This window comes from Gadus macrocephalus, chromosome 23 (genome assembly GCF_031168955.1).
Source record: "Gadus macrocephalus chromosome 23, ASM3116895v1".
Taxonomy (NCBI): Eukaryota; Metazoa; Chordata; class Actinopteri; order Gadiformes; family Gadidae; genus Gadus; species Gadus macrocephalus.
In genome coordinates this window covers 10,118,643-10,145,765 of record NC_082404.1, presented here as the reverse complement: position 1 = coordinate 10,145,765, position 27,123 = coordinate 10,118,643, and the positions used below count along the sequence as shown (strand labels likewise).

General features: G+C 46.6%; 1 protein-coding gene across 5 annotated transcripts; it reads right to left on the bottom strand.

The window, feature by feature from the left end:
- Positions 1-276: 276 nt before the first annotated feature.
- On the bottom strand, positions 277-25,741 carry pfkpa (phosphofructokinase, platelet a). Of its 5 annotated transcripts, XM_060045654.1 has the most exons (23): positions 25,469-25,741; positions 23,095-23,168; positions 21,866-21,946; positions 21,363-21,552; positions 20,017-20,182; positions 19,385-19,429; positions 18,706-18,814; positions 17,782-17,877; positions 16,457-16,549; positions 15,453-15,578; positions 14,497-14,561; positions 14,269-14,338; positions 11,808-11,954; positions 9,561-9,631; positions 9,286-9,373; positions 8,132-8,284; positions 6,138-6,290; positions 5,231-5,395; positions 5,003-5,064; positions 4,126-4,237; positions 3,514-3,613; positions 1,657-1,762; positions 277-1,375 (listed from the first exon to the last, which is right to left on the bottom strand). In XM_060045654.1, the coding sequence occupies exons 1-23, from the start codon at positions 25,560-25,562 to the stop codon at positions 1,219-1,221; spliced, it is 2,523 nt and encodes an 840-aa protein (XP_059901637.1). In that variant the 5' UTR covers positions 25,563-25,741; the 3' UTR covers positions 277-1,218. The 5 variants fall into 5 exon arrangements, with proteins under 5 accessions (XP_059901637.1, XP_059901636.1, XP_059901635.1 ...); XM_060045653.1 differs by lacking the exons at positions 6,138-6,290; positions 17,782-17,877 and adding an exon at positions 18,315-18,410; XM_060045652.1 differs by lacking the exons at positions 8,132-8,284; positions 17,782-17,877 and adding an exon at positions 18,315-18,410 and having other exon boundaries at positions 25,469-25,740.
- Positions 25,742-27,123: the final 1,382 nt, after the last annotated feature.

Genomic DNA, 27,123 nt, shown 5'->3' with positions numbered 1-27,123 from the left:
TCTGCAACCAATAGAGGTAATGGTGGTGGAATGGACCTGGTGAACCCGAATCACCATGGAGACAGAGCAGCGCTCTGCTGCCATCTGCAGGCTGCTTTGGTCATAGCAACCAACAGGGGTCCAGTATTAGTCCAGACTCCAGAGACAGAGGCGTTCACACTACACAATATATATTCCTCCAAATACTTGGATTATCTGGCCCTCAAATTCCCCTGAATGTTAGTAATTCACTCTGATTGGCGCATGAAAAGACATCCAGGGACAGAACCATTAGGGTATTTTGCTAGTGTAGGGTTTTTATTTCGTGGCAAACATTAGTTTTCTCACACATTTAAAATGAATGGTGCAATACAGGAGACACCTACTCTCGGTACGGCAGTGCATAAAATCATATTATCTCACATCCCAGGTTTCTTTTTTTTTGCAGGCGAAACACAATAGCAATGCTGCTAACCAGAAAGGGAAATCGTTTAAAACGCTGGGGTAGAGCAAACATTGCCATGCCGCTTGCAGCGAGTAGAAATGTATTGCATCAGTCTCACATAAATAGGCTTACTTTACTCCCTGGGTTTCTCCGTTTCACTAGGCGGATGCGCTTCTCTGGGTTTACAGCAGATACAGAGTCTACACTGGCTTCAAGTGGTTCCTGGAACAGAGCCACCATCCGGGCTTCCAGACGGAGAAAAGTGCAAATTTAACAACGATGACAACAAACATCAAGGGCAATGGAGACGCGGATGAGGGCCTGTCATCAGTGTGTGTGTGTGTTTGTGTGTGTGTGTTTTCATGTGTGTGTGTGTGTGTGTGTGTCACACTATGTTTGAGTGTGTACGTGCCTTGGTTTTTCTGCAAAGGAGGAACACAGCGGAGGCTAGATTACAGTCTCCAGTAAATATAGAGTGCATGGGTTTGTGTGTCTGTGTCTGTGCGTGGTGTGCCTGTATGTGTGGATGTGTGTGTGGATGTGTGTGTGTGTGTGTGTGTGTGTGTGTACATCGGCGATGCAACAGAGACCGATTATGACTGCCGTTCTCCTGCCACTACGGTATACAGACAGACAGACCAGATGGGGGGAGGGGCTTCCCCCACCAAGCGGATACGGGTTCTCTTTTATACTGGACCGGTCCTCGATCACTCTCGAGGGAGGGGGGGGTGCGAGGAGGGGGGGGGGGGGGGGTGGAGGTGGGTTCCGGGTGGTGGTGCTGGTTGGTTCTGGGTTCACATGGCCACGGAGGCGTCCGACTCCTTGGGCCGGTTGCGCACCACGTGCTCCAGCTGGCCCGAGTCGGACACGTCGTAGCTGGTCCGGTACTTGGCCAGGATCTTCATGAGGGGGCGGAGCTTCAGCCACCACTGCTCCTTGGGGATTCTGTGGCTGCAGGGGGGGGGGGGGGCGGGCCAGAGGGGAGGGGGTGAGTGACACACCGCGCAGAACCCAACAGGGGAGCCCGGGGACTTAACGGTCGACATGGCGGGATTATCGTCACATGATACGCTCCGCTTCTTTGGTCCAAACACACAATTTTGCCGATTTTGTAAAAGGGAAAATCTTTACGCACACACTTTATCTGTATCACACAACTGTTATAATACGTCCCGACACATTCACTAAATTCAAAAAGAGCGGAAGACACGCATGAGCGGGAGCATACGTACACAAAGTCTGTGTCGTCTTTGAGCTGCACCACGGGCTGGAAGACCAGGTTCCTGCGGCGCATCCCCAGCAGGCAGCACGAGTCCTCCGTGTTGGCAAACACCCGGCCTGCAGCCGCCCATCCAGGGGTCAGGCGGGGGTGGTGGTGGTGGAGGGGGGATGTGGAGGGAAGGGTGGGGTTTTGGGGTTGGATGGGGGGGGCGATATCACAGCCGTCACATATGGAGCACAGGCAGATACTAAAGTGAGAGTCTCTCTCTCTCTCTCTCTCTCTCTCTCTGTGTGTATGGAGCATGCATGACAGCGGCCTAAACACGCAGCATGTTGGTGGCGGTGGGGGAGGGGGGGTGTGTGCGTGAGGTGGGCATGTCAGCCTATACCGGGATGTAGCAGCGTGGTACGAATCCCGGGGAAACTCTGCGAAACGCCATTCCGCAGTATCTCAGAGTAATGGCGCTTTAGGGTGATGACGCCTTTCAGAACCGTATTTTTCAGAAGGGAAATGTCTTCTCCTGCCCCATTATGTCTGCCCGTCTGGCACCAATTGCGCTTGTAGCCATCCTTATGTATCTAATGTTATTATGACTTCCTCCTTTCACGGGGCCTTCGGGAGCCTTTCCGTGCCCGTATGTGGGCTTAGGGTTATGGGGTATGAGCAAATATTATGGCCGATGAACCCCTTTTATTTTTTGCTCTGAAGCGGCAAGGTCGTTTTGATCTGCTTATCTCATTATCAGGTCTCCTTTTATTACAAATACGGATATCCCCCGTTGAGTTAGTACTGTTTCTTTGTGTGGTCTATATTGTCATGTGGTAATGGATTAAAAAAAGATATTTCACATTCAAGTGATCCAGCTGAACCAAAGACGCTTGTATTGTAGTACATACGTATAGATTATTGTTATTATTATGTATTATACACGTGGAAGGAAGGAGCATATAAAGCATACAGCACATATCAGGCAGAACGTACCTATGAACCACTGCCTGCGACTGCACTCTGAGATTCTTATCCAAACAAACGTCCCTTGAGCGGCGAAAACCCAAATGGTTTAAGACGCTAAAAGGTGAAAATGCTAACCGAAAGCGACAAGCATGAGAGTGGACCGGTAGCGATCGCTAGCCAGTTAGCCTGAGTAGCGAGACCCCAGTGTGTGTCGATGGAGGAGTACCAGCCAGCAAGCAAAACACAATGGTATAGGGGAATAAGGATGGGAGCGACTGCATCTATCAGGCAGTTAAGATGGTCATGGAGCCCGCGTGGTTGGGGAAGATGACATTGTAATAAGAAAGAGGTTTACCTTCGTCTTATGACGTCCATGCGCAAGGACATGCGATCAAACAAAAGACAAGGTGTTTCAGCTTGAACCCTCATTCAACGCCACGGCATTCACAATAGATTCAACTGTATTGCTGTTTGTTGTCGTTGTTGTTGTTGTTGTTGTTTTAGCGGGCGGCCTGCCACAGCGTCAGATCGTGATCAAACGTGTCTTTTCACCGCGTTTGATCCGTCTGAAGGTATGTTCATTAAAATTCAGGGCACGCCGCTTTTGCCATTGAGCGCCGTTTGACAGCACAATGTACACTCTGCGTCGGAGGACATATTTACATTTGAAAGATAAAGAGATAAAAGGGAACAGTGGATGAAATATGCCCTGTCTGACGTCGTGACTCCATGACAGATCTGGGTGGAGCTCTTCTTCAACAACACCACCACCACCACCACCACCACCACCACCACGTCTCTGGGGGTAGCAGGGAGGGGGGTCGGGGGAGGGGAATCTACATCTCGCCAGAGCTTTGGGGGTCCGGGGGCTAGGGGGGAGGGGGTCTGTGGAGGGAGGGGTGTCGCACCCTACCTTGTCTGAACGTCTCCGTCAGCTTCTTGGTGATCCACTGCATGGCCTTTGCCGAGATCTTGGTCCCGAAGTTGCGGTCGAACGGAGACGGTGCCCCTCCCTGCCGAAGCAAAGGAAGGGTTTACACGACCGTTTAGTGTCACACAGGGAGGGGTTTAGAAATATAGATTTTCCGATTAAAATCGATCGTCATCTGAATGATCCAACATCGATTGATAAAATCCAGGGATTTATGTTTTAATGGGTGCCTTTTCCCGTGCACGCTTGAAGCTCTATCCATCTCGGGACTTTATGAATCGATGTTGGATCATTCAGATGAAGGTCCAACATTGATTCATAAAATCCCGAGATGGATCTTTTAAAATATGCCTTCTCTCATGCATGCTTGAAGCTCTAACCCTGTTAGTCTTGCCTGGCCAGCATTCGGGCCCAACCTGCAGTCGGGCACTAAATTATGTCGACTGCTGTAGTATATCGGTGATGTTAAATACAGAGTACATAAATGAAACTGCTTTGCACGGTCGGTAAACGTTCTCAAATTGATGAATGAGGCGGGGTGACATAAACGTCCTGGGTGGGTTATTGAAACGGTACCGCTGTGGATTGGCCTACCTGCTGCATGTGTCCCAGTACGTTCTTCCTGCAGTCAAACACCCCCCTGCCTTCTTCAGAGTACAGCTGGTAGATGAAGTCTGTTGTGTAGTTTTCATTACTGTTCTCGTTTCTAAACAGGCACAGCATCAGACAGGATCATTAGTCACCAGAAACAGCAATTTCATTAATTTCATTGAGACTGCATCAGGGTTTTTGGGGGATGAAAGGGTTTGCAATACGGATGTACGCTGCCAAGACAGTTGTTTTTGAATAGCCCCAAATGGATCACATTTTCATAATATTCAATGTTTCGAGGTGAAAACTGAATTGGAAATGAAGAAGATCAAAGTGAATTCCTAAAGTCTGACAAGAAAAACACAATTTAAAATTGGGCCATAAACTAGATTGTGTTTGCTGTAAAATTACTCTTTATTGCCACTATAACTGTGAAACACAAATTATCCTCGTTTTATTGAGGCTCTTTGCAATTTTTTTATAAAATACACAATATTAAATGTAAATGTGATATGCTTTACATGGAAAACGGTCGAACAGACAGGTGGATTCCAATGAGATTATAATTCCCTTTTTTTTTTCACAAATTAATTTGTATTTTATGTATTTCCTGAATGCGCCATATGTTTTGGGCAGATGTTTCGCAGAAGACCATAAACCTCTTTCTTCCTCTCAGTCTTTCCAAACAAGATGGTAGAGCTGTACTTTAAATTGACATCTTGTTAGTTATTTGCCAAAAAGAACCGTTAATTAAATTCAGGGATGACTCAATTAAGTTCCGCCTGGATCGGTTTTAAATATGCCTAATGGAGCGTGGAGCGGAGGTTCCTCTCCAATAAAGTGGGTAGCGGGGGTACATGCAGGGACGTGTTCTGATTACCTGAGGACTAGGCCTCTCTGGATACTGGTCTTCATCTTCTCTGTTAAATGTTCCACGTTGGACTAGGGGGAAGAAAACAAAAAAATAAAACAGTACAATGTTAATCTGCAGATGGCGCTGTGCTGGGCTTTCTCTAGCGCAAGACAAAGCGCCCTCTAGTGGAGAAAGCTAGACAAAAACTCCCAAAGTGTGAGCTTCAGCACTGTTATAAAAAGAGAATCAGGTCACCTGCAGGTCTCTGATGTCGAAGGGTTCTTCGTAGATGTAGGCGGCGTCGGCGCCTGCGGCCAGCCCGCCCACGCTGGCCAGATAGCCGCAGTAACCCCCCATGGTCTCAATGATAAACACGCGCCTCTTGGTTCCGCTGGCAGACTGCTTGATGCGGTCACAAGTCTGACACACACACACACACACACACACCAAACACTGTTCGCAATCTGACACGCCATCAATAGCAGCCAATGTGTGTCATGACACTCTCCTCTTTGTTTTTTGGATGTATATTCTATGTCAGTAATTATCGTAGAAAGACCTGTACTGTGGTATGAATGTAGATTAGGTCATGCATTGTTTTTCGAGATTTACAGTCGGAACGGACAAAATACAACTGAAATGAGGTCAGCGTGCTCATTTCAGACACTGTTCATAAGAAACCGCATGTTATATGAGCATAGTCCGGTGAATGTGATAACCTTTTATCCAGACTGGACTGGACTTCTGTTTAAAGACAGCACATGGTTAATTAAAAAAGAAATCTAAAAAAATCTGGTTGAAATATATATATACATATATATATATATATATATATATATATATATATATATATATATATATATATATACATATATATATATATATACATATATATATAGAATGAAATATAGCTACTGCAGACACAGCTTTAGCAGAATACAATTTATAAACAATATCTACAGGGACAGGACAAACACATGCTACACAGTCACAATGTCTGAGCCAAGCAGACACATCCATTGCAACAGCATGTGCTTTACACCAGGGATGGTGCGCTGTTCCTCTGCACTTTCATGGGGGGGGTGGGGGGGGGGGCGGGGGGGTCGGGGGTCGGAGGGTAAGACGACGGTGGTGGATGGGGGGGGGGGGGGGTAGGCCTTACCTCCACGATGGCATTGAGGGCCGTGTCGGCCCCGATACTCAGATCAGTGCCGGGCACGTTGTTACTAATGGTGGCGGGCAGCATACACATGGGGATGCAAAAGTCCTCATGCGTGGCCCGAGCGTCGTACAGCTGCAGCAGACACTCAAAGGCCTGAGGCGGCAGCAGAGCAACACCGCACGTTAGAGGGACACACACACACACACCGGCGTGACCTCCCACACACCTCACACACAGAGCCAAACCGGCCATTCCGGCTCTTTCCGTGTGATAGGGACAGTGGCTTCCCTTTGGCAAGACGACAGGGGTGAGTAAGAAGAGAGAGGGGGAGACTGACCCTCAGAGAGAGAGAGAGAGAGAGAGAGAGACTGACCCTCAGAGAGAGAGAGAGAGAGAGAGAGAGACTGACCCTCAGAGAGAGAGAGAGAGAGAGAGAGAGACTGACCCTCAGAGAGAGAGAGAGAGAGAGAGAGAGACTGACCCTCAGAGAGAGAGAGAGAGAGAGAGAGACTGACCCTCAGAGAGAGAGAGAGAGAGAGAGAGACTGACCCTCAGAGAGAGAGAGAGAGAGAGAGAGACTGACCCTCAGAGAGAGAGAGAGAGAGAGAGAGAGAGAGAGAGAGAGAGAGAGAGAGAGAGAGAGAGAGAGAGAGAGAGAGAGAGAGAGAGTAAAAAAAAGAGTGTGAGAGAGAGAGCAAGGGGTGATGCGAGTGAAGCTTCAGAGGAAGGAAGCGGAGAGAGCTCAGCGGAGAGAAAGGAGAGGAAGTCTGACGAGGCAGGAGATAAAGACGTAATTGGAAAAGGAAGGAAGGCCATGGGAAAGGAATGAACGTAGAGAGGAAGAGAAGAGATGGGTGACAGCTGTTTAGGCCAGGGGCTACGCGCTCGTGTGTGTGTGAGTGTGTGTTTGCTCATGTGTGTTCGTGTCCGCTTGTAGAGGTCGATGCGGTGGCGCCACCTTATAGGGCAAGAGACACAGGGAAGGAAAACTGTCCGTTGAACCATGCAAGGGCCAGATCCTCCATCGGGGACAGGTCAACAGGCAGGGCGCAGGGAAGGACGCTGAACACGCACAGGCGAGGGGGTGGAAGGGGCCGGGGCATTCCGGGATGAGGGGCATTCCAGCAGGGATCAAGTCAAGACGGCGGCCAAGGCAGGAATATCACCGAATAGATTTGTATTATTCTTTCTTTGGGCTTTTGCAAATATTTTCCATAGAGGCTTGTTTGTTGTGCTTTGAACACTTGTATGTATAGTTGAAGCAGGATATATTGTTAGTGGGATGGTGTAAACTTCTTTACGTTTATTAGTTTAGCATTTTGGACCCGTTTGTTCTAAAGGCTGAGAGTAACGCACATATCCCTTAAAGGGATATGCTTTGTTTTGTGTTGTGGGTCAAGCGACCACTGGTGACTGTATCTTCACCAACGTGGGAACTGTTGGGACACAAACATCTATATCCGACTGAACACCATCACAGGGTTGACCACTCATCTAGACAATGTGGGGGTGGAAACTCATACGCACACAGAAACACACACATACAGATCCTCTGAGAACATGGCGGGGACAAGTCATGTCACAGCATGCCTCCATGTTGGGTCACTTACCTGGGCTGGGGAGGAGAACCTCACCGTGCACCTCCAACTCACTGTCTGACTAACACTGCCTGGCCTGTGTGTGTGTGTGTGCGTATTTGTGTTGCAACTGCATGCAGAAAAAACAACTTGATAGTAAGTATGGCCGACAAGCTACTGTACGACCATGTCTTGACCTACAGGGATGAACAAACAGGTCAATGTCCGAACCAACCACTCCTGACCAAATCCGATAAACACCTTGAGGAGTCATCGCTCAGCCCAGTAAGCAACAGGCCACAACTCCACGGACCGGCCCGCTGCCTCGCTCTGTTCGTATGTGTGTGTTTGGCAGGGTACGTGTATATTTTTCTCTCTCACATCATTGGTTTCCCTCATCCCGGCTGCCATCCTTACTGAAGTGATGGCGTTCAGGGCGGTGTCGGCGCCCACACTGAGGTCAGAGCCCGGCACATTGTTGGAGACGGTGGCCGGCACCATGATCATGGGCACACAGAACTCCTCGTGAGTCCCGCGCGCCTCTTGCAACTCCAGCAGCGACAGGTAGGCCTGGGGGTGCGTTATCATCACGTTATTAACCCCACGGGTCGCATGGTCGGTTGGGTGGGTGGGTTTGTTGTTGTCATTTGCGCTTGGTGGCGGCGATTGGTTAGTTGGTTGGTGGGTGGGTGGAGCGGCTCTAGCAGCCAATGGGATGCAGGTGGTGGGAGGTGGGGGTTAGCGGGGGGAAACAGAGAGTGAGTGTCGCCAAGGGGAGGGCCGGCTCTATCACAACGGACAGAAGCGTGAAACAGACCAGGTACCACTCTACACAATAAACAACACTCCTAGTGTACGCTAGACATGAACAAACACAGGGACCTGCAGAGTCCTGCAGTCCGGACTCAGATGTAATACCAGGCAGTTGAAGCTGGTGAGCGTCTATACAGGGGCGCGTGAAATGGGAGAACTACAGTACACAAAGCAGCAGGTTCACTCCCATTAAAGCCGAATCACACCCAGTATTAACAGCTTTGTGTTGAGTCTTATTTGTCATCCCAATGCTTTAATTGCCTGAACCCAAAGACAGAGTGGATGTAAAACCCTGCTAAGCAGGTATTTAAAGCGCTGGAATTCAAAAGGAAAGCACTAGGCGTGATCGCCAGCAACTAATTGAGGTGTTTGTTTCCATTTATTTTTTTGCCAGGGAAAAATACTTAAAAGCGTAATTATGTGTACAAGACTACACATGAAAGCATGTAAATGAATGCAACGTAACATGGAATGGAATACAATTAGCATAATCAATGTTCTCCTAAATCAACATCATCTGCAATGATAAGTAGCAATATCTAGCCAAATCAAAGCTACTTGGAATAATGATATGTAGCCATTCAACCGTCATTATGCACTTATTCTATACACTCTGCTGCTTCATAGTATCGCGTCGGCTGCGCGGCAATGCATTTATTTTTCGCTGAGAGCCGGCAAACATATGGAGATAATTATAACTGTAGCCTCATTAGCACAACTCGCCTTATTAGCAGGAAGAAGGATAGTCGTTAACATACCTCAAATCCCCCGATAACAAGCAGTGCGTTTATGTTATGCAGTCGCATCTGCTCGGCAATTTTGTCAACGTGTTTCGCTGGGAGCGTGCTAGAGTTAATAAAATAAAAAACAGAATGAGGAAAAAGTCAACATTTATAATGCTAATGAATGAAGATTCAATTAATAAATCGTTACTCGGAGATTGACTGCAAAAGTGTTGACCTAAATAACGAATGGGTGTGTATTCTGGGTGTTCTGTGCCGTCTGACCACAGTAAAGTAAAGCTGAGGCCTACCGCTTGGTACCCAGCAAAGATCCACCTTGACCGGTCCATCCACCTACGTCGGCCCACTTGATCTCCTTGATCTGTGAGGGGTGGTGAGGAAGAGCAGCACACACACACACACACACACACACACACACACACACACACACACACACACACACACACACACACACACACACACACACACACACACACACACACACACACACACACACACACACACACACACACAAGAACGATGAAGAACGCAAATCATCAACCCCCCCCCTTGGCAACGACCTCATCACTCATCCTCCGCACAAGACGCTACGACTCCCCTTCGCTCCTCACACGGACACGCGGCGGGGATGAATAATTAGCAACAGAAGCAAACCGTCCGTCCCCTCCATCCATCCATCCGCTGGCGGAGCTGGAGTCCACCCACGGCGTTAATGTAAGGACATTAGGGGGGACGTAAGGAGGGCGCTGATACCGTTTACACCGCCGCGTGATTTATCTCCAATGAGGCTCATTAACCTACAAGCCTTCAGAGGCGGGGGTGGAGGAGCCAGCCTGAGTACCTGGAGGAAACCCACGCTTTCACCCCGACTGCTAATTTATGACTGCGGACGTGATTATGTGGATCACATCCAGGACCCAACGCTGGCTGTGGAGACGGTCCATATTACAGCCGCGTCTGGGTGGGGACCTAAAGAACTCAAGGCTGGTGGTGGAGACGTTCCATAATACAGCCGCGTCTGGGTGTGAGCCTACTTAAAGCGTCTGCGTGGTCCGTGGTGGTTCAGGGGGATCGTGGCCAGAGGCTATGGGTACGTTCCTACACCGGGGTGGGACTCTGCCAGACAGCACGGCCCGGGGACAGGAGGGAGGCTGAGTGTGGGAGCGTGAGCGGGGTGTTAAAAGGCCAAGGGCAGCGAGGTGCAGGAAAATCCATTACTTCCCCCGGCTTTATCTTCTTAGGGTCAGTCGGCTGTGGCCTGATAGGAGCTAGTTGGCTATAGCCTGGTAGCTAACATGCTAAGCTAAACTAACGTTTAGTTTAGGATAACAATTATTTGTGAATAATAGTTATTTTAGGCCAAGAGCATCGTTTTGCATAATGCAAATATAACCCTCCTACAATACTCGTGGTAACATTTGAAGATGCCCGATTCTAGTGCTTTCAGATTCTTAGGGAAAACCGTTGAAGTCCAAAAGGAGATGGCTGGTAAAACCAGTTTTCAGAGGCGAGCATTTGGAAAGAGTCCAGATAAATATAAATATAGACACAGGACGGGTTTAAAAGGTTTCCTGCCTTTGCCTGTATTTGAATTCCCACAGCCTCAAACAGTGTAGGAGGACAGAAATATATTATTCTTGCCTGCCTGCAAAAAATAATCACACTTATTCTGTTCTGTTGTTCACCGGATTCATTTTGCGAGCAACAGTGCCCCCTGCTGGGATTCACAGGCACTTCTCCCACAGTGGCCGTGTGGGTTGGAGGAGGAAGGGGTCAAAGGAAGACATTAGTTGGTTGACACTAATCTGGGCAGATTATCCCTTTGGCCTTTCAGACTCCTCCTTAGTCTCAGAGATAAGAGTGGCTAAAGGCTGTCAGACTCTGTCGCTCAAGCAAGCTAATTTCCGTCCAGTGTAAAGCGACTGCATGCTAACTGATTTAGTATAAAAAAAATGATATCTTCCCTTTTATCATTCATATTATTAGATGATAGATACTAGTATATTCAATGGAGCAATAATAATGCAAATCTCTGTTCTTAAAGCTAATAAAATATAAAATAGATGGTTAAGGATTAGGACCTCCTGACAGCGGTTAAAACCTGGCTCTGAAGACGCCCCGCACGACCAGAATGTCATGTTGGTGCAACAATAAAGATCTTAAAGGCCGGCCTCTCCCAGCAACAGGAGCTCACCGCTGACCGCTGTGGCTTTAATCCTTCATCGCCTGCCAGCGCTTCGGCTCTAGCTTTCTGTGTAAAGTGTAAATATCTAGCTATCTGCCTCTATCTCTTGTTTCTATGTCGCAGCACTTTAAAGCAGTTGCTTGCATGTTTTGTGATTTTTGTGAACTGCACTTAGTGTAAAGCGCTTTGGACAAAAGCGTAAAAGCGTAAGCTGAATAAATGCAACCTAAGGTCATATTATGTACGTTGTCTCGCGTCGTAAACGCACAGTAACCATGTTTCCAGTGGACAAAGAGTCTTAACGGGAATAAGTCATCTGAAATGAAGTGTTGTGCCGTGAAGAGACCCCCACCTGTCCCTTGTAGAGCCCCTCGAAGCCGTCGCTGACGGCGAACATCTTGTGTCCCTCGGAGATGCCCACCCTGACGGCGGAGCGCACGGCCGCGTTCATGCCGGCCGCAGGTGCCCCCACGTTCAGGATGGCCACGTTGAAGTTGCTCTGAGGAGAGGAACACACACACACACACACACACACACACACACACACACACACACACACACACACACACACACACACACACACACACACACACAAAACGCACGCGCGCACACAGACAGACACACACGCAGACAGAGACGCACACACACGCAGACAATCAGACATACAGACGTACAGACGCAGAGACAGACACACACAAACACACGCACGCTTTTAAAGTTTGACAAGCAGCATCTGTATCTGCCAAAATAGCCGGTGGTTATTTAATAGTAATGGGGCACGGTTTGGACATGACCAAACAAGCGGAGAAACCAGCCCCAGAGCCTTGGCTGTGTCTGACTGACTCATTCGGCGGCAGGAGGACGCCACCTGCTGCACAGCAAAGGGCATCGCTCGCCACACACTCCAGCCAATTACCAACCGAGTTCCCACCATCTGTGGTCCGTGCCCCGCGATGGCGCCTTCCTTTCGGTCTGACTCACTCGGTCTCTTTGATTAGAGGGGATGCGTGTGTTAAAGCAGTATATCGAATGAGAGAGAGAGAGAGGAGATCTATCCGTGGCTGCGGTCGACGCGCGAGCCCCGCCGAGACATGATCAATAGAGGGTCTCCACCACGGCCTCCAGCAGCGCTCCCGAGTTCAAACCCTCAGGCTCCGCCCCCAGGTCCCGCGGCTTCAGTATCCGACAGGCTGGGAACAGCTTGTGGCCGTGGGGGGGGGGGGGGGGGGGGGGGGTAGGTGGTGCCTCTCTGGTAACACAGCAGGGAACCAGCCCTGACGGCCAACTCCCTCCCTTGAATCCAGTGTTTACATTGAGACACGTGACCGGACGACACGGCGCCGGGGACTGTTGGACAGCGGCTGAACGAGCAGGGCGGGAGCGGGATCACAGGTAAGCTCCGCAGGGGTGGGTCAGGTTGGCTTTCATTACGACCTCGCCGTGTGTAATTGCGACAGCAGCAGGGAATGATTGACGGCGGCGTTTCGACAGCGCGTTTGCCGTTTTAAAACAAGCGAGGCCAGTGGAGAAAGAGAAAGTCATTTACATAACATCCCTCCGGGGGTCCGGGGCCCATTAACACGTTTTAATTTAAATCATCTTGTGTTTTAAAGGCTGGGGCTTACATTAAAACCCCAAACAGTGACTCAAAGCGCACTATAATTATCTGCTACCACATCTGACTCAGAGAGCAGAAAGTCGATGTTTAAATGTCCTTCTGGTTTCATAAAACTAGTGGCTCAAGCTGTTGTTCACATGGTTGGCAGTAGGGGTGGAACAGTGTAGTAAAGTAAAGCAGGGGATGACAAGTGTCTATAAAGTGTTTTTATATGTATATAGATATATCTATATGTATTATAGGGTACTCCCAAAACAATGCGACAGTCGCGCTATGCCACCATGAAGACGTTTCATTTCTGAAACCGTCGAATGGGTTAAAACCCTTTATGGTTTATTGGAATAATGCGACAAAAAACCTAAATGCAATAACACGCTAGTGCTGTGTGAAGGAAGTCAGTGGCCTTCGGATGCACTCTTGGTCCGAGTCTGACTCGGTTACAGCAGAGCTTCAAAGTCAAGCGGGTCGCAGACGAGTCACTAGACGAGTTGATGGCGTTGGTGGTTTGAACATTGTGCAGAGTTTCAATTAAAATGCATCACAGCACTCGCACTCTTTAAGAGCATGGGAAGAAATGCACTATTGGAGAAGAAAATAAAATCGCAACTGGAGTATATTAACTAAGCAGCCTGATATAATAAGTAGGGAGAGATTTTTTTATGAGGAGTATATTAACTAAGCAGCCTGTTATAATAAGTAGGGAGAGCTTTTTTATATAGGGTGAGTGTGAATAGCTGGTTCGTGAGCAAAGAGATGTCGCAGTGCTTTTATTTAAAGTGACAAAAGCGACAATTTATTTAAAGTGAGTCAATCTTTTAAAATGAACGCACACAGATGGATGGTACGTGTCACACGGCGCCAACAAATGAAAAAGTCAGTAGAAAATTTTATTTCTGAGCCCTGCCGTGATAGCGACTACACATAATCCGAGACGGGGGAGATTCACTGGGTACGGTAATTATGGCGCCAAACTCTTTCTGAACCGAATGAACTGAACGATATTAATGCACTGAACTGTGACTAGCGAAGCGCACGGTTCAGGCTTTTTACTTGAACCTTTCCATCCCTAGTTGGAAGTCATTTCATGTGCATTGCGTATACTTTTAGGTTGATATATATAAGAAAATATATATATATAAGAGTGGAGAAAAAGATTGGAGACATGAACATCGATGATAATCTGTGGAGGACTTACAACGGGCAGCTCAGACTCTGGTTTACGATGGGCCAGTAGCTTGTAGGTCCGCAGGTTGTTTTCAAAACTCCTAAAATAACACAAGCACAAATCATTACAGAAACACATCGGAAAAGCGGCGTCATCATGTCAACACTCCAGGGCAACATAACAAATGGAGTGTGGGAATTAACTAAGGAGGCTATTTTCCTTGGGAAAAACCTGGCCACCCTAAAGTCCCGATCGTACCTGCCGCGAAGCTTCACTGCCTCTTCAAACTTCTTCTCGTCCATGGCCTTCTGTACTTCCTGAGTCTAGGGCACAGAGAGGGCAGAGAGCACACACCTCAGTCTCAGGGGAACCTCCATGTCACACACTGGACACGAGAACACCAGGTAGAGGACCCACCGTTCCAGTATGTTGGCCTTTTGAGAGGCCTGTGAACCCACCTATGTCAAGTATCTAACATATAGTACATCCAGACATCCATCAGGTGATACATCTAGTGTTGGAATGTGTTAAACGCCAAGAAGAGAAAACACATTTGCATTGTTATTGCTTGTGGGGCAGATCCCTAACAGGGTAGCAACCCGACAGATCGTGTGTGTGGCTGGGTTCCAAGAGCCAGAGTCGCATGACATCATCCACATCATCATCATCATCACCCCTCAGCTGATTACTCATCGACAGAGCAAAGTGTTTTTCCACAATTATTTATCCGGGAGCGGAATAGTCCTCCCTCCCTCTCTCCCTCCCCCCCTCTCCCTCTCCCTCTCCCTCTCCCTCTCCCTCTCTCCCTCTCCCCTTCTCTCTCTCTGCTCACCCCCCACCATGAGGATCTGGTAAAGAGGCTGGGGGCGCCGGCTGGTTCGCCAGCTCCATACTTAAGCTGCGGCTGCACTTGTGGAACCACTTGCCAGTTGTTTCATTGGCATTCCCTAGGTCCATAGTCCCGTTCTCCACTGCTTGACCTTCCACGTGCGTGCGTGCATGTGTTTGTGGATATTAAGAGGTGTGTGGCTGTCTGAAGTTCTGTCTTTGTGTGTCTGTCAAAACATATTTGTGCGTGTCCTTCTGTCTATCTGTGTGTGTGGGTGATGCCTGCATGCATCTGTGGGATGTCTGTGTCTGAGTTTGCATCTGTGTGATGTCTGAGTGTGCATCTGTGTGTGTGTGCGTGCGTGTAGACAACGTCTGGTACCTACCATCTGCACACACTCCATCAGAGGCAGACGCACCGACTGGTTTCCACAGAGGGAGACCACGCAGGCTGGGGTGTTGGCGGTCGTCTCCAGCAGCGCCATCACTGCCTCCACACCCATACGACTGGCCTGAGAGCACACACACATACAAACACACACACACACACACACACACGGTCAAATTAGCCCTCCTTTTTCTCATAGATATGAATATATGTTAGGTTATGCGTTCGAATCCCAATGATTGTGGTCTAACTGTAGGCAAGCTGCCAAATCCCTACTTGCTGATTAATGACATGTATCTACAAAACATATTTTTTATCTTTGCTAAATGCCTGAATGGTAAAATAGTACTGGGAACAGGCTATGAATAGTTTGGGTACACAAAGTTCTGACCCGTCTTTCCCTGAACAAAACAAGCACCAACTAGAGCAGCCTTGTTGGCACTCAAGCCTTGTTGGCAAACTCATCTAAATAATCTGCTAAGCAACTGAGCCATTCTTTCCTCCATAAAGGAAAAGGAAATGAATGAAAGCTGAAATAACCCAGGATTGGTCGCTGGTGGCTCCAGGTTGTTGAAGTAGGACATCAATGTGGAGTTGACCTTTGGATACTGACGGTTTTATAAGAGGATTAGAAAAAGTGAACAATTTCTATTAGTGCAGCCTTAATCATCTTTGCTTAGGAACTTCAATTCTACCTTGGAGCATCTGCGTTTGTGTTCAACTCACTTGGCGCGCCATAGAGTCTGGGGGGGGTTTATATTAATCCTATTTATAAAAGGATTACTCTTGCCATGTCTGCGCTGGAAGGCCTTGGCGACACAGCAGGCGGCGGTATGATTCTGATCATGTACTTTACGTTCAAACTAACCGGCGGTCTGCGTGACGACCACGCTCAGAGAGCCTAAGGCTTGTCGAGTGTGAAAACATACGCCAGATAGAAGATTTTACACACAGAAAACGTGGCTATTATGGTCAGCGTTTACAGTTGGTACTTATACTCACCAGGATGCGGTCGAAGGCGGACGGCGTGCCTCCCCTCTGGACATGACCGAGGATGGTCACGCGAGTGTCGAAGCCCAAGCATTTGACAACAAGCTGGTCGTCAGGGAGTTGAGACATAATAATAAGAGACTTAGCGAATGTTTGATGATTGTTGGCTGTCAGCCATATGTACTCAAAATACAAGATGGAAGAATGGCCCATGGATCTTTTTCTGAAATTCCACTTTTACAGCTAATGCTTTCTATGTATGAAAGGGGCACTGTGATTATTTTATATTGTGTGGCTGCTAGCTGTTTAAATTGCAATACGTTTATTAACCTTCCCTTGTGGACAATGCAATCCCAAAAAGAGTTAAACGTGTCGTATTTGTGTCCTGCAATATAACACAAATACTATAATTTCAACAATCTTTACTCTCATAATCTTGCTATTTATATATCCTTAAACAGTACCCCTTTAAATGTCTAGAATTATTAAATGTGATTCTATTCCAGTGGGAAATTGGAATGCAATATGAACAAATAACAATGAAAGCAAAACACAAGCCATACGTACCAATATGTAGACACACAAACACACACACACACACACACACACACACACACACACACACACACACACACAGACTTACGAGTGACAACCACAGAGAGCAGACACAGAGACACAGAGGGGAGAGTGGAGGAGAGAGGGGGAAACTGGACGGTGCAAGCAGTCCATTCGTGTTTTCAGTCATGTTAGTGGAAGCACAACGACGACACAATAGAACCAAAAGCAGGTAGGAAACGTGCTAGAATAAAACAAAGATATCAAAGATATCAGAGCAAAGACATTAGAGAAGTGCAGTCCTGATAGACTTCAACACTGTGAGAAAGGTCAAATATAACTCCAAAGAAAAAATAAACATTAACTGAAGTTAACATTTAAATTTTCATAAATAGAGATAGTTGCAATGCAATATGAGTTATATGGGTTATGAGTTAGGTAGTGCTAAAAACTCATAACAAGTTACCCAAATAAACGTACAAACATCTGACATGTAAAGGGAAAGTCAGGGCGTCGGGACAAGGAACCGACATCCAATCGAGAAAGGAAATGCAACTCTCAGTCAGCTACAATAGCGTGGGTGAAGGCTGTCTTACCGAACTAGAAAGTGTGAGCATTCCAGAAGGCACAGAGACAAGAGTCAAGCCACACCAGGGTAGCGGAACAGGTAGGCAGTAGAGGGGCATACGGGACGCATTCAGGGATGTTGACTGCTCTCTGGAAGGTGTTTGTTTTCACCACGCAGGGTTGGGATTTGTTTATTTCAAATACACCGTACTTACATCCTTTACATAGTCAGTGGTTATGGGCTTGTTGTTTCGACCGATCGCTCCCTCGGCTACAATTATGATATTCAGCCTTTTCATGCCTGCTCGATTCTATAGGGGGGCGGGGGGGGGGGGGTTGGGAGGAGGACGGGGAGGGAGGGGGGGGGAGAAAGAACATGACAGAAAAATTCAGACGATTGCTTTGACACGGGCTGAGGTCAGAAGCACAGTGGGCGGCGCCAGCATGTAAGAAGAGCCTGAGGAGAGCCAATGAGATGCCTCGTTGGGCTGGCATTGGCCCATCGTCATCAGCGATATACTCGCCACCTTATCAAGGTGCAGGCTTACAGGAAGCCAGTAAAGGCAATGATGACTAAGCTCAGATGGCATCCTTATCTAAGACTAACATAGGGCTTGGCCCTCCTCATATTAATAGCAGGGCCGATAAGGGGAGCTGGCCCCTGCGGCTCACCCAGGCTGACCTCAGACAGCGGCAGGCAGGCCTCCGTGCTTCTGGCCTCCCCCTTCCTGGGTGCTCAGGTACTCACGTCCTTCACAATGCTAGAGGTAATGGGCTTCCCGTGCCTGTCAATGGCTCCCTCAGCCACTATGATAATGTTCAGCCTTGTGCCCCTGGAACGGGTCTGGACCAATAGAACGACAGCATGTTTGACTGATGCCTGTCTGCACCAATGGCACGGCAGCAGCAGGTCTCCGTGGGCAGAACGTAGCACAGTGAGAACAGAGACTATGCGACAGCTCAGACATTAACCAGCGTTTTTTTTTTTTAAATCTCTTTTAACGCCAACATGTTTAGAATTAAATCAACACTAAGGAGGTTGGGGAGTGTTTGTGGAGCATACTAAACGTTTTGAGTGGGAGGCGGTAAACAGGGCTCCGTGGGTTCGGAGGGGGGCTGGGAAGGGGCGATTGTGTTACCGCAGACAGCTTCTGACACATCTTGTCCTCCCAGCCGTCCTCAGGGGGCATCTCAGGGATCAGCACCCAGTCCGCTCCGCAGGCCAGCGCGCTCACCAGGGCCAGGTACCTGGACGCAGAGAGACCCCCCCCCCCCCCCGACACACACACACACACACACACACACACACACACACACACACACACACACACACACACACACACACACACACACACACACACACACACACACACACACACAGTACATTTTTTTTTAATTATTATCGTTTGTTAATAACAGTTGGCAAAAAAGTCAACCTAGAAGCATACACACAAAAGTTGATTCACAGTATGTATGATGTTGTACATACTCATAAAACTCATAGATACAGGCACAAACATTTACAAAAAGAGATACACACACAAGTACACAAAAATACAAGTTGAAGTACATGCTCATACATGAATTCATAGATAGATTAGGTACAGAAATAACATATGCACACACACACACACACACACACGCCTACAAATACCAAAACCCCAACAGATCTGTGTTTCTAAACAGAGCAGATACACACGGAGATGGCCTGAGAACACAATGTCCATAAACATGCTGGTACAAGCCAGGCCATGCTGGTATCTGCCTAGGATAGTGAGAGGGCGTTTGAGACATCCAGCTTATCAGGGTCACTCTTACCCACAGTGCCGTCCCATGACCTCCAACACAAACGTCCTCTGGTGACTGAAGAGGACCGGAGAACACAAAGCATTACAGATTGTATACAGAGAATAACGTTCATCAAGGGAACGCAAATCAAATGGCCTTTTCTTCCCTGAATTACTAAATAGCACCTTCTCAAAGTGAGAACTTAAGACAATCAAACTTATCTTTCAGTTAACATAAAATAAAATATACATCTTAGATCTAACTTTTCACAGGACTATTCATACGTTATTTCTTAAGAAATGTTCTGGCTAGATGTGAACATTCATGCAATGATTAAGATATCTTTTGATAAATTGCCAATTGCAGATGAAAACTTGATTTTGGTTAATTTCCATTGTCGGTATTATCATGAATCAGGAGAATTGTCACAATTAAATCCTTACGAGTGACTTTAAAAAGCTGTCTAGCTTCTACTATATTGATTTCCTGATTTAATTAGAATTAACAAAATGTAAGGTAAAGTGATTCCAATTTGTTTTAAGAGTTTTAAGTATATTTAGAGGATTATCGTGATGGTACTTTGGCCAAGATAATCGTGAAGTGACATTTTCACATTGTCCCATGCCTACCCCCCCCCCCCCCCCCCCCCCCCGCCTCCTCACCTCTGGGCAGTGGTCATGATGGCGTCCACCACCTCGATGATGCGGTGCAGGGCCGAGTCTGTGCCGATGGTCATGTCCGTGCCGCAGAAGTCGTTGTCGATGGAGCCCACCATGCCCACGATGTGAAGGGCCGAGTGCTTCTGGGACGAGTCCTGGCTGATCAGGCCTGCAGGCAGGGTTCGGTATGGGGAGCGTCAGACACCTTCCAGAGTATTTTCAAATTTTACCCTCTAAAAGGGAGTTGCTGCTTTCAGGAGATGACAGCCCCATTCCCATTCGATTATTGGGAATGGGATTTTGGGGGATGTGGCGATTTGGGTAATCCATTTCTTTTTTCTGATATTTAGATGAACATATTAGCTTTTCAGTGAGTGTTAATGCAATCTAGCAGTTTCGTCCTCAAATTAACCTGAATAAATATCCTCCCAGAGAAAGGCAATCTCTTCCTACAGATATTATATATATATATACCTTCCTTGCGTCGTGCAGAGCATGCATTAAATGTTGGTCTACAAGCTACTAATCAAAGTTGTTAGTTGTGACAGCTGCAAATGCCTTTATTTACTCTCCATGGGAGCCACAAGCTTCCCCCCTGTAGCCAAAACAGGGGCTCATCAAGAGCAGCCATTTCAAGCATGCCATCTGGTCAGCCTATAATCACCGAAGACCCTTTCTACTGTGCTGACTTGTAGTGGCAGAATTCCTATATGGCGTATTTTATATGCCATAAATCATTTCTTTGCTTATCATAATATTCATCCATAAAACCAACAGCGTCAGTCATTCTGCTCAACGTTGGAGCAGCTTGGCTTCAGGCAATGACAACTGCTGAGGAAAGGGGAAAAATGTGATGAGGAAAACACTTTTGTCTCTTCTGTCAGAAATACCAAACAGGGTGCGGAGGCTTTGATTTACTGTACATTCTGCAAGAAAAAGCTGACCAGATTACAAGTTTTATCTGTTTAAGGAACTCTGGATCTTTTTAGCTACAGTGTTTTTCCTTTAGCGTCCTTTAGATGATCCTCTCCAGGTGGCAGAGTCACTGACACATCTCATCCATTATTAGTTCTGCATGGCAGAAATACTCTCTACTGTGAGGAAGGACTGTTCCCTGAAATTCATGCCTATTTTGGTTTGCCGTTTTCAATTGAATCTGGTGATTTACAATTTCGCAAATTTTCACCAGTGCCTCCTACAAATGAGCTCGCATCACTTCCTGTGAGCTCATCCTCTTTCCATCTATCCCTTGCATTCTGGCTCCAAACCACCAACACAATATGAGAGGAGAAATTCCAACATAACCGAATCCCATACAGTTCCTTCACCCTTCAGACACCTCCATCTACCTTGCTCCACCAGCTCGGCCAGCAGCCCGCTCCACTCCTCCCTGAACAGGTTGGCCCCCGTGAGACTGCCGTCCCCCCCGATCACACACAGGTTGGTGATGCCCTTCTCCACCAGGTGGTGCGCGGCCCTCAGGCGGCCCTCGTGCGAGCGGAACTCCTTGCAGCGGGCGCTGCCGATGACGGTGCCCCCCTGTGGTGGACCAGGGTGTTACATGTCCAGTTATGTAGATACGGGCGCTATCGTGAACATTACATAAGAATATTCAACTCAAACAGTGTACAAATCCTATGTGGCTTCTCAGACCCAATGTTCAGGCGGTCTTCAGGATATCGGAATTGATTCTGGGTCCATTCACCAATCATATGAATTTCTTTAAGCACAATGATGTAAATCATGTGGCGTTAGTCATCGAAAGGCTTCCTCCTCCGCCTCCTTCTCTAGTTCTTCTTCCTGGTGCAGGTCAGAGGGTGTGTGCGGTGTGCTTCCTACGATCCTCACTCACCACTTGTAGCATGCTGGAGACGCTTTCCCATGTGGCCTCCTTAATGTTGTCTTCTCCTCCATCCACCATCCCCTGATAGCCCTGCAGAGGAGCGAGATGAAGAACAAGGTGAACATCTCGCCGAAGGTGCCTCCACAACCTCCACATTAAAAGGGGAACACAGTACTTTTCGTGGAGTTTATAACATTGTAGGTAGAATACTGAAATGAGGAGGATACAATAACGTCTGAAATACTGTGTCTGTGTTTGATAAGACGCTTTAAAGATTGTGAATTTAGTTCAGCTAGAGCTAGGCTTTATATTATGTAATGTTCAGTTACACAGTTTACTGAGCTGTAAGATATTGTTTGGATTAATATAATCACCACATTAAAGTCATATAATAACATAGTTCATTCACAGGGCATTATTATAAAAAACAATTAATCAATCTTCAAAATGAGTCAATGTTCTGTTCATTAATGACTAAGTGACTTAAGCAACAGCTACAACATTTTCCATTGCCGTTGGAAAGACAATAGATTGAAGAAGAGATGCTTTAATATTAAGTTGTCATTCATTGAGCGAGGTTGTTAAATTATATGATTGGATTTTATCATGTACTACACACACACACGCGCACACACACACGCGCGCGCGCGCGTGCGAATACTGTGGCTTGTACGTGGGAGGGAGGTTGCACTCAAGACATCTGCTCACCGCCTTTAAAGTCAGTTATGTAACCCAGCCGAGGAACAACTCACTCACACACACACACACACACACACACACACACACACACACACACACACACACACACACACACACACACACACACACACACACACACACACACACACACACACACACACACCGTATAAATGAAGTGCAGCTTGAAGCTCAACCAGTGCATACTCATCATTGCCGATGGTCGATATGTTGTTGGGACTGCTGCCTAAAAGCTATCCTGGCAGCTCCAATTAGAGAAGATATGTGCTCTCTCTGAAGGCAGTATTTAGAGAAAAACCCAAGTGGACCTACGGTAAACTCCCATTTTGTGTACTGTGCAATATATATATAACAGCGTCACCATGGGCAAATACTGCTCTGAGTAAGCCGTTCCTTCGCAGTGGTTCAAAGAGTCTTGATAATTGATTACTCTTACTTTAGGACCTGAGTTTTCGACCTGGTATGTGGATAAGTAAAGCACAGAAAGTGCTTATCCTTTAGAGGAGACTTGTTGGACTCACCTCACGGATGAAGTAGACCTTTGCCCCGACGTATATTCCCATTCGGACGACTGCACGCACCGCAGCATTCATCCCTAGTCAGAGGAACACGAGGAAGAGAAGTTAGGACCCAACATCAATAGACTATAGTATTCTACTTGACCTTAATAGACTGCTAGAATAAATCAGGTGTTTATATTCCTGCATAGGAATGACAATGGTTTGAAAAAGTTGTTAAGAATAGGAACTGGATTATCAAGGCAACGCATTAATTATTTTGTAAAGCTGTTCAAAATAATGGACCGGCTTTAATGTAATGTCACTTATTGTGTGTGTGCATATAGAGCCTGTCTCTGTTTAGTATTCTTTGGGGTTTGGCCAACTTTTATCTCTTTCACAACTGTGCTGCCATGTATGGTCAAAACAACCTCCTGGCCACGCCAGCCAATGACTGAGTCGCTTCCCAAGTTAACTTGCAACCCGGTAGCACTGTTTAAGTGCCTTGAATGTCAATGTTAGCCAAGTGTGCTAACAAGATCAGTGTGTAATAACAGCTAATGTTGATGTACTACCCTAGATAGGACAAGCAAGAATTTGGCCACACAAAGCAGTACTGAACAATGGGACAGGATCGGATATCCTCCTTGGGAAAACTAAATGGGCAGCGAAATACAAGTGGTCTGAGCATAACGGCACTGCTGTCACTAGGCAACGCTTAGCTAGTTAGCGTCTAGCAGGGGCACAGGAGTGAAATAAAACACACACACGCTACATACAATTAATTAGGTAAAGGTCTATATATTTAACAGAATAGCACTTGGGAAGGTACCGCAGGGCAAATAAAAAGCTAAATGTTGACCCCATGACCACTTCACTGGACGGCCAGCATTCATCAGCACGGTGCTCAGCAGCCGCTGACATCCCATTAAGCCATTATCTTGGTTACATAACCATGTTCAAATGAACGGCCTGCTGCTCTCATTGACATTCAAAGCACCGCACGCCGGGAGATTAGGAAAAGACAAAGAGGAGGAAAGAAAAAGTAGAGCTGGATAAATGGGAGAGTGTTGAGAGTGACCAACGGGTTTGGGATTCCCGTCAAGCAAGGTTGGCAGTTCCATTCCAAGCACCACGCGCGAATGCCCTGAAAGGGTTCAGTCAAGGGTACGAATGCTGTCCCCCTCTGACATTCCATTCTTGCCCTGCAGGCCTCATAGATAGTTTTTTTTGGGAACGGACTGAATGCGCTCTGTCTGTGTGTGTGTGTGTGTGTGTGTGTGTGTGTGTGTGTGTGTGTGTGTGTGTGTGTGTGTGTGTGTGTGTGTGTGTGTGTCAAATGACATTGAGAGCCAAGATGCAATAGACAAAACAATATAACTATCTCTGGGTTGAAAGCATGCATGAGAACAACATCACTGACTGCTCAAGTTCCAAGCGCTTTATAAGATTAACAGATATGTTTATAACATAACACAGTATTGATGTACAGGTTTGAACTAGCATTTTGGGGACATCAGATGGGGACACATTAATACTGCTTATATTTTAGTAGCTGTCTATCTGTATATAGGAAGTGTCGGGCTTCACATGATCGGGGCTTTCGGTATGACGCAAGCAGGGGCTTGCGGTGATGGCTGTATGCAGATGAATGCAGCGCATCACGTAGGCAGCACAGCATCCACTTTCAACTCGTAGCCCTGTTACGCAATGTGTCTTGTCATGCTTACTGTTTTAAATATTGCGTACCCTAAAAAGTTTCGAATCTTATATAAGCTTATATAACAAATACATTTGGCACATGTCCCGCCATAGCGTGACAGTATAGAACCGGCTTTCCTAGTTGAAGCACAATGTTATCTATTCGAAAGATGTGTACCTATGAATCGCATGGGTCGAGAACCACCTGCATTGCAGTATAGGCGCCAGGACACTCACACTGCGAACCTAAAGTATAAAATGTTGTGCTTATAAAAACATTGAATAGGTTCTCTGCTTAAATGTTATAAGTATAGGTCAATGTCCAGCATCCCAGAAATAATAGCTCAGCCCAGTTCAGGACGGTCCTCAACACTTCACCTTTGCGGTATTTGTGTAATCCCTGCCATGTAAACAGACTCAAGGCTTCCCTTCACTGTGTGGATGAGGCGGGGAGCTAGTTAGCCCGGTAGCATGCTAACCAAGAAACCCCATGAATGAGGAGTTATCGGTGTCCTTTTCGTGATCACATACACTGTCACATCCACCAGCCACTGACCCTAAGAATGACACCTGACCGGCATCACTCGGACTGTTGTCTCACGCTGTTAAGACGCGTCGCTTTGCCCTCTGTGGGGCCATTGGAGACCAAGGCAATGTCACCCACAGTACATGGTCTTGTTATGACCGGTCACGGTACCTTGAGCATCCCCGCCACTCGTCAGCACCGCGATGGCTTTCCCCGCGCCCGTCAGGTTCTCAAAGAAGACCTTCTTGCTGTCTGGCTGCGCCATGTTTACAGCCTTTCACTGTCTTTGCTCTCGCCCAGGTGATGAATTGAGTGTTGAACCAGGGATTGATGGAATTGTGAAGAGAATGCAGGGCTACGACAATGTCTGGTCCTGCCCCTTTAACCGACCGCCTGCTTGTATGCCCGCTGTCGTCCTTCTCTCGGTTCCGCATCTTCTGCGATTTGCATTGGGTGACGATGGCTGGAGTTATTGACGTCGGCGTTGGCCAACCGGCTCTTTCTCTACGTCGACGTCACTTCACTTAAGCCAATCGTAGCGCCGTATTTCCACATGTAGGCAGGCAGGTACAGCAAAATGTACAGTCGCTTGAAGCCTTCATCAAGATCCTTAATGTTTTTGTCATTATACCTTTGGCAAGTCTTTTTAGTTATTGAGGGATATATTTTAGATGTTTAGAAACTGTTAGAGATGTTTAGCAGTTGATTGGAGTATTTATTTTATAGCGGAAATATGAAATTGTAAACGACCTTTGGTAGGATATAATGCTATGTGCTTTCTTCTGCGTTTTCTATTAATCATATTAAACGAATCAAGCTTTCTCTTCCTAAATGTATAGTTTATTAAATCAATATTTTCTACTGGATAACATCAAGTATCCAGCGCTGGCGCTGGAAAGATGGACTTACTATTGTTCGCTGTCTCCCCCAGGTGGATCGAAGTGTAAATTACAAATATATAAGTTTCCAGCCTTGTAGTTGGATTGTAGTTTATTTCAAAACAAACTCTAAAGAAACGTTGAATAAAACTATAAAAACAAAACATATCAGTAAGAAGCTTACATGATCTCTTTATTATAAATGTACATGCTTTCTTTATGCTATAATATGTTATTAATTAATATCAATATTAGTTGTATAATATTCATTCTTCCTAGAAATTATATCCATCAAAATATCATCACGATGATCCTTAAGCTACTACTAATCAGTAAAAGGAATTGTATGCTTGTGTTAACCTTTCCCAACCCGTTACAAATCCTCTTGACTGATGAAGTGATATGTTTATGAACACTACATTATATCTTAATGCATTGTGTCTCTTGGGTGAGTGCTCTGGTGCAATTAGATGTAATACCAAGAGCCTTTATCATGATTGTTTCTGTTGTTTAGGCGGCTTGTTTCAGTAATTGAGAAATAAAAACACATTTATGCGTCTTTTATGTCATATACATTGACAGATGTCCAAGTAACGTTTTTTTTCATACAATTAACAAGAGATGCACTGAGAAGAGAAAACCAACAAAGCAGTTTAGTTTACGACTCACGATTATATGTGCAACATTTAAGATACAATAGCATCACATCCGTTTGACTTTAGTTTACTGTAATTAAGTCCACTAGGCAAAAACAGGACTTTGCTTGTTGACTCTTAATTCATCAAAATCTGTGTTTCATCTATCGGGTATTTTCTTGTATCCACTGATTTTGAGAAAAGTCACTGCTGCCAGAAACCTCTCCAAGGACTGCATTTATACAGCACTTCTCTAACTATTGGAAACTCAAAGCGCTTTACAGTTATTGCCTGGCATTCACCCATTCAGACA

Excerpts from the sequence above, each read along its gene's own strand:
- pfkpa (XM_060045654.1), bottom strand. The coding sequence starts at position 25,562 with ATGGCGCAGCCAGACAGCAAGAAGGTCTTCTTTGAGAACCTGACGGGC. Across the intron at positions 11,955-14,268 it reads CAGAGTCTGAGCTGCCCGTT|AGCAACTTCAACGTGGCCAT; the intron begins GTAAGTCCTCCA and ends TCCTCTCCTCAG. Across the intron at positions 4,238-5,002 it reads CAGAGAGGCCTAGTCCTCAG|AAACGAGAACAGTAATGAAA; the intron begins GTAATCAGAACA and ends GTGCCTGTTTAG.